We start from the raw sequence: 7,214 nt of genomic DNA, 5'->3' as shown, positions 1-7,214 counted from the left end.
GCGCCCCCCGCACCCCCGCTCTGCACCACAACAGTCTCCAGTGACAGAAGACACTAATCATCTACACCTTCCATTGTACCTCAAGACCATTTATACTTTTATTTTTTTATTATAACTTTTACATGTACGCAACGAAGCATAACACTAAAAATGATGATTAACATCATTTTTTCTGCTGCGAGGAGCAAATGAAAACTAATGAACCTAACATATTACAAGTATGTAGTAGATAAAAATACGATTCTCTCAACAATTTGCGTCTGGACAATTTTATGCATCAATTAAGCAAAGGTTATCAGTCGATTCGTTCGTAGAGATTCAAGTCACATCCATTTGTGAAGATCGGTGCAAGGTTATGTTTAGTGCTTAATGCAAGTCATACTGAAGCGGGGGCCTGCCGCCCCACATTACACGGTACTTTTGCATTAAACAAATGTGTCATAGTAATATTACAAATATAAATGCGAAAGTTTAGATAGCTGGATAGATGTTAGAGTTTGTAGCCTAAACTACTGAACGTATTTCGGATGAAGTATGGTATAGACGAGTAGAAGTTAGTCTGGAAGAAAACATAGGCTTCTCAGTTGTTATTTTCTTCATTCCACGGATGGAACCGCAGGCGAAAGCTAGTGTATAATGAAATTAAGAAAAAACTAGAATAGAACAGTATTTGAAGACAATATATATATGTACACCGCCGAGGGGCGCCACTACTTCCTTTTCTTTACTTAACCGTTGTCGTTGTTAACTCTTAACATTATTAAAATTCATTACCGAAATTGTAAATATCGTCATTACATGCAAGTAAGCTATCAAAAGAAATTTTATTTTCAATCCAAACAAATGCCTACATCCTACGCCACAAAATAGTGTGAGTTTTTTATATTATTATATAAGTATAGATAATATGTTACCTCAGAGGCAGAGTTATTGTACAGCACTACAGTGAAGTTGTTAGCGGGCACGGGGCCCATCGCCCACATCACCGTCACATAATCACTGCAAATGACACACATTTACACAATTAAACCATTGCTACGTTCTAACTCAATACAGCACTGTGTCACACTGTCTCACAACACAAGCTATGTTTTATTACAATGTTGCAAAAGAGCAAACGGACATCTGAATTTGCAAGAACAGCAAAGCAAAAGCATCTGCAAATGCAGATGTTTATAGGCATTGTCTACCTTTACTCAAAGGAGGGTCACAGAGAGAAGATTTTTCTTCTTCCTAGACATCCCTTCCTCTGTTAAATCTTAGCCGTCCAAAGTATGCTTAGTCATTCATTTCTAAGTGGCTGGGCCGGGGGCCATATTAAAAATATTATCATTAGTATTTATTACATGACTATGTAAAGAACCGACGTTTAATTTGTTTACTAATTAAACAAGAAACACTTAATACACTTCAACACTCACTCATCATATAATAACTTGGTGTGGGGTTTAGTTGTCTTCAGAGTAGTGATGTTTGTGAAGTTATTTGTTATGTATATCAACTGGTCATAGCTCGCGATTCTCCCCACGTCTTTATGAAGCTGGTTCTTAATGTGGTAGCACGCTTCGAATATTAAATCAACTATTGTTGACAAGCACACCTGAAAATATAATACATTATAATTAGACCACTGATTAGAACAAGCATTTGCTAGATTACACTGATTATTTAGCAGAGACCTTGAAATTAAATATACTGCAAATATGTCTAATCAATCATCTATTTATTGTTCAACATCTGAATGTATGAGTCACAATGTAGACCTCAAGATCATGTTTATACTTTAAAAAAAAATAATTGCTTAAGGATTATTAGCAAGCTGTATATGCATCACATTTTTATAAAGTGATACAATGTGGTGTTAGCCTAAAGGTAATTGATTTTGTGACAAGGTCTTGTCCTATAAAAAATCTACAAACTTTTAAAAAGAATAGAACAGAAATAACACATGCTATCATTTAAACTTACATGAGAACAATTTAAATTTATATTAGTATTTTCCTCAAAGCGAGAGTGAGGCTGAAACCTTTTATCATCAGTATAATTGTAATGTCTACATAGATCAGGCTTGCACGAGGTATTGTAACCGATGTGGAACTCCCAGGCAATTACGTTTGGGACTACTGCTGTGCACCATTGCAACACATATCGACCTCCGACGCCGTCGCGGGAAGGCTCCAAAGTCACATAGTTCCCACTTGGATTCGTGTCGTTGTTACATCGCACTGTATGTTCTGCATTAACATAATTTATAAGGATGCACGCTAAACACACTACGTACAACATAACGACTATTCAAGTCTTCTGTTAGCACGAACAGTTCACTGCCATAATTGAACCTTACAAGTTATCATACGATACAAAACGACGGGGTTATCTATACAAACAGGAAAACTCTAATATTATTGTTTCAATAACACATAATACGTAATCCTCAACCACTCAGTCCAAATTACAAGCTAAATTAGAAAGCATTTCATCACTATCAATTTAGCGCTTCAGTATTCCCAACAAGCGAGTTAAATCTTTTTTTCACAAACAATGAATAAAGAGGTTCATATGTTTCTTAAACATACAGTAGTAATATATACTAGGATAATCAACAAAACTAAGCTATAGAAATTTAACCTTGTCGAAAAAATAAATAAATATTTCAAAAACAACATAGAAAATAAAGATTAAAAATGTCAAATTGTGTGCCTATAGAGTAAGTAAAATGATGCGTGGTTCACACTTGGCCAGTACAGTTACTCAGTAGAACATTATCACTGTCCTAACATTCAACTGGCACAGTATGAACGCTAATTGGCACCAATATATCTATGTATACATTCTATGATTGGCCGTCGCAACTATCCAACTGTACTGGCCAAATGTGAATCGCGTTTAAGACATTATGGATAGGGAAATCAGCTCTGAACCGGCCTTAAAGTTCAGAAACGTCACGGACATATGTAAATAGACAGGCTGTAAATTGTGATACAACTATGTAAATTATGATATAACTACGATAAACTATGGTATTTTGTTTCTCTTTGAATTTCGCCATTTTGCACTGATGGTTCCGGTTAGTCTCGGTGAAGCGTTTTTAAACTATAAATAGTGATAGACTATAAAAAATGACTTTAATATCAAAAAGTCATGGAAGTACTACTAGAAAAGGAACTAGCTCTTGTCGAAAAATTGGAGGCGAGCGAGACCTCAATAACTGTCCCTTTTATCCCTATCTGGCGATGGTGACTACGTTGAAATACGTTTTAAGGACAATAATTATAAAAAATCTTGTTCTTGTTGCCTGACGCCAGCTGATTATTGTTCCAGATCGATTTTAACGTATAAGTGTTATCAATAATGTTTTTTACTAAAAACAGTACAAAATACTTAATTCTAAATCAGACATCGCTAAGTAAGTTCTGAAGTTCATGCGACAAACCTGGCTTATTCCTTAAATATAAAATCTGAAATTAAAACATAGTTATTTTATTAGAGACTAGCTATTCCCGTGCGGCTTCATCTGCATTCTTCATCTGCATCTTATGAGAATTTAATTTTATTGTTTACATTTGTCAAATAATCAATTCCAAATGTCAAATTGACATGACATGAGATCAAGGCATTGCAGTCATACTTCCTTGATGTTGACAGATTGTAGCTTATGGTCCCTTTCCCACATTGGGTTTTTTATCCAATTTATTTACCCCCTAAGTTTAATAGCGTAAAAATATATATTCTAAAGCGCGTCGTAAGTTAAGGGCTTTTTATTAAAGAAAGAATTATTAAAAAATATGCTGTAATTGCTGACATCCTCCGCCACAAATTAGTGTGTGTTCACGCTTTATTATATTAGTATATAAAGGAAGAAATATATGCATGAGTTTTTAAGTGGATTGTTCTTGAACTAGGACTGGATAGTCAGGTATGGTCACCGTAATTCTTCACTAACAAATTCATCATCAGTATAACACTCGCCTCGGCAAGCCTCCACGACACAAATTCTTTCCATTCTAACAGAAATTCTTCAAAAATACCACGAAATCAAAAAAGACACCGTCATTAATGTCCGAGTCGGGAAGTCATGTGGGGGTTGGCAGTTCAGATGACCGAATTTCAAACAAGTAAAAGAAAACCTATACGACAATCGCAAACCTTTCGTGTTAATAAGGTTTTACATGTAGCAACAAATAATATTGCTTCAACATGTCGGTAATAAATCATTATTAATATTTAGAAACATTTTGAAAGTAAATGTTTTCACTTCATTACATTACATCGATCGCCTAGTTTTCTACACACGACATGATCGATATCTGGCAACTCTAGGTTAGAAAGGGACACAGCGGACACAAGCAGTTCTTTCACTTGGTTTCAATTTTACTTTGCGTGCAACAAGACTCTTACGTCCTTAGCAAAAGGTTTCATTTTCTTTATTTTAACTGTAAGATGTAAAGATAGAACACATTCCTGTTGTACATAGTATTTATTACTTCCATGCAAAAAACACTTTTAAAAGGAATGAGACAAAAGCTGTCTCTTTTACCAATCTATTGTACATATCTATGAATCAAACAGATTTGAACCGTTGAGCTGTGGCTCAACAACTAATTCGGCTAAACTAAACTATGTGAGCTGGGAGCTGCCTGTTGACTCGCAGTTTGAAACTTTGTAATATCTTTCGTAACAGGTATACACACGGGACTTTGAATCATTTACATTTAATAACAATAACAAACTATATGTGTGGCTTTTAAATAAATGTGCCAGCTTATAAATCCAACATTAAAATAAAATGCTTTTTTAAAATCGAAGTTTTAAGTAAACAACAACAAATAATTACGGACTCCAGTTGATTGAAAACTAAATTGCTCGTAGGATATAACATTCAAGGAGTAACGATTTTTTTGAAAATGAAGAGTAAAGAAACAAAAAATTTAAATGCAATTTCATCTATAATTACATCTATTTAAATACATAGAATAATAAATAAAAGTAGTATTGGTTCCAGTCACACGGAGGATTGTTGCGCCATTATGGCGTAGAAGGCGAGCGTGACGAGCGCCAGGGCCGCGGCGTGCAGCGCGCGCAGCGCCAGCAGCGGCCACGCGGCCAGCGCCAGCAGCGCCGCCGCCGCGTCCTCCAGCAGCGCGCGGTACGGCGTGAGCGCGGCCAGCGCCAGCACGGGCGGCGCCAGCGCGCGCGGCAGGTCGCGGCGCGCGCACAGCCACACCAGCGCCGCGCTCGCCGCGTGCTGCAGCAGCGCCACGTTGGCCTCCGCGCACGAGCGCACGTGCCGCCAGTCGAACTCCGCGCCGCGCGCGCCCACCCACAGCGACACGCTGCGGCTCACCGCCACCTGCCCACACCACCCAACTCATCTTGCTAATATTATACAGGCCAAAGTTTAGATGGATGGCTGGATGTTTGTTAGAGTTTGTAGCTTAAACAACTGAATGGATCTAGATGAAATGTGGTGTAGATGTAGAGGATAATCGGAAAGAACACATAGGCTATTCACTTTTGTTTTTTTTTAATTCCGCAGGGATGAAGTCGCGAGCGAAAGCTAGTTTGCAATAATTTGTACATCTATATTAATGAAGCTGTCGCACACATGGATGCTACAAAATACAATTATTACTATCCCGTGTTTTTCTGTACTATGCTCTACATCATGGCATCCATATAGCTATTCTGGAGATACAGGATGGCTACAACAAAGCTCCATCCAAACATTCGCACTTATATTAGTAGTAAGTAGTAAGATACCAATGAATTTTTGATTTTTTAATCTATCTTTGTTTAAGATTTTATGTTTACCCAGTGTAAAAAATTATTTTATCCCTGCCAGAAAAAAGTATATGAATAATTAACTGTATATTACCTGTTTGTTTTTTCTGGTAAAAAATGAACCATGTACATGTACTTATTTTTTCTTAAATCATTTAGACTAGATTGTACCAATTACATATGCTTTATTTGTCTATGACTAGCTCATTTGTTGCATGTATATAATTGATGAAAAATAATAACTGACCTCTGCACTCGCCCAACCAATTGCAGTTGTTAGAATCTTTGCATGAGCTTTGCCCGGCACCGAGTTCAGAGCAAAATACATCCCAAACAAGTCTGCAAAGTCTACTGTAGCTTTCAGGAGCTCCTGAAAAATGTGTTTATTAAATTAATATATGGAGCAAAGACTTTGTAACCTTTTTAAGGAAATTGAACCAACAGATGAATGCCAAATAGGACATAGTTAATGGTCATGACGAGAACCACATATTTTTTTAACAGAGTATTATAGAAGTTGCCATAGACATGGTAAACATTAATTAATATTTTTCTAATTTAGAACAAAGGGTTACTACTACTAATAATAAACTAATACTAACTAATTTACATTTCACCTGAAATTAGGTCAACGAGTTAATTCTTTCATGTCTACTTGATAGATAGGACCACAATAGCATAAATACAGTAAAATCTTAGAATTAGTAAGAGAAACATTTTTACTTACAAGAAAAACATCATATTCTCCATTCATTTGACTATCAGAATCTGGGAAGAAAGTGGCGAGCACCAACATTTTACACAATTGTGTGAAAATATACAAAACCCCTGCATATACACATTTAGAAAACGAAGCATATTCTGATCTGAAATAAAATCACATCTTGTAAAAAGAGATATGTTATAGTGCAGTGCAAAACATTTACTTAAAAAAAGCTTACATCCCCGAAAACTTGTAAGCCATATGATATGGCGCATACACCAGCGCCAAACAGTTTCCAAAATGATAAAGAGTCATTTTGGATTTTTCTTTGCTATTGTGAATTTAAATCTAATATGTTAAATACTAATCTAATTAATGCTATTATCATTGATCACCACGAAGAATTCAACAATGCATGAAGGTATTGGGCACGGGAACGGGCAGCAAATCAGGTACTTGACATTTGTCCCTTGACAGTTAACAGTTCATTGACAGTGACAGAAACACTGCCAAGTAATGGGCCTGTATAAATGGATAGGTCTTTACCTAGTCTACGTGGAATTCACATTTATTGCTTTGTTCTAATTTAAATAAGTCTGTTGATGTAATGAAAGTAATATTATCGATATTGTTAGTTTCAATTCTCATCACCACCTTCAACAACGACCAGCAGCGCCAAGATGGCGAAAACCAAATAGGCATAAAATATTACTCACTAGCCTATCTCTTG

The 7,214-nt window shown here is 36.2% G+C and overlaps 2 protein-coding genes across 2 annotated transcripts in view; both read right to left on the bottom strand.

The window, feature by feature from the left end:
• LOC106111471 overlaps positions 1–2,689 on the bottom strand; it is a 4,057-nt gene extending 1,368 nt beyond the window's left edge. The window contains exons 1-4 of the mRNA XM_013293589.1: positions 1,969–2,689; positions 1,422–1,600; positions 915–999; positions 3–20 (exon numbers count right to left, since the gene is read on the bottom strand). Coding sequence (XP_013149043.1) covers positions 3–20; positions 915–999; positions 1,422–1,600; positions 1,969–2,286 — 600 coding nt within the window. The 5' untranslated portion in view covers positions 2,287–2,689. The remainder of the gene's footprint in view (positions 1–2; positions 21–914; positions 1,000–1,421; positions 1,601–1,968) is intronic.
• A 2,238-nt stretch (positions 2,690–4,927) lies between these two features.
• LOC106111546 (transmembrane protein 147) lies at positions 4,928–6,973 on the bottom strand. Its single transcript, XM_013293669.1, has 4 exons — positions 6,723–6,973; positions 6,509–6,647; positions 6,029–6,151; positions 4,928–5,350 (listed from the first exon to the last, which is right to left on the bottom strand). The coding sequence occupies exons 1-4, from the start codon at positions 6,797–6,799 to the stop codon at positions 5,003–5,005; spliced, it is 687 nt and encodes a 228-aa protein (XP_013149123.1). The 5' UTR covers positions 6,800–6,973; the 3' UTR covers positions 4,928–5,002.
• Positions 6,974–7,214: the final 241 nt, after the last annotated feature.

Source organism: Papilio polytes, unplaced genomic scaffold, assembly GCF_000836215.1.
Source record: "Papilio polytes unplaced genomic scaffold, Ppol_1.0 DF824158.1, whole genome shotgun sequence".
Lineage (NCBI taxonomy): Eukaryota > Metazoa > Arthropoda > Insecta > Lepidoptera > Papilionidae > Papilio > Papilio polytes.
Note: the sequence above shows the minus strand (reverse complement) of the source record. Positions and strands in the feature narration are given on the sequence as shown.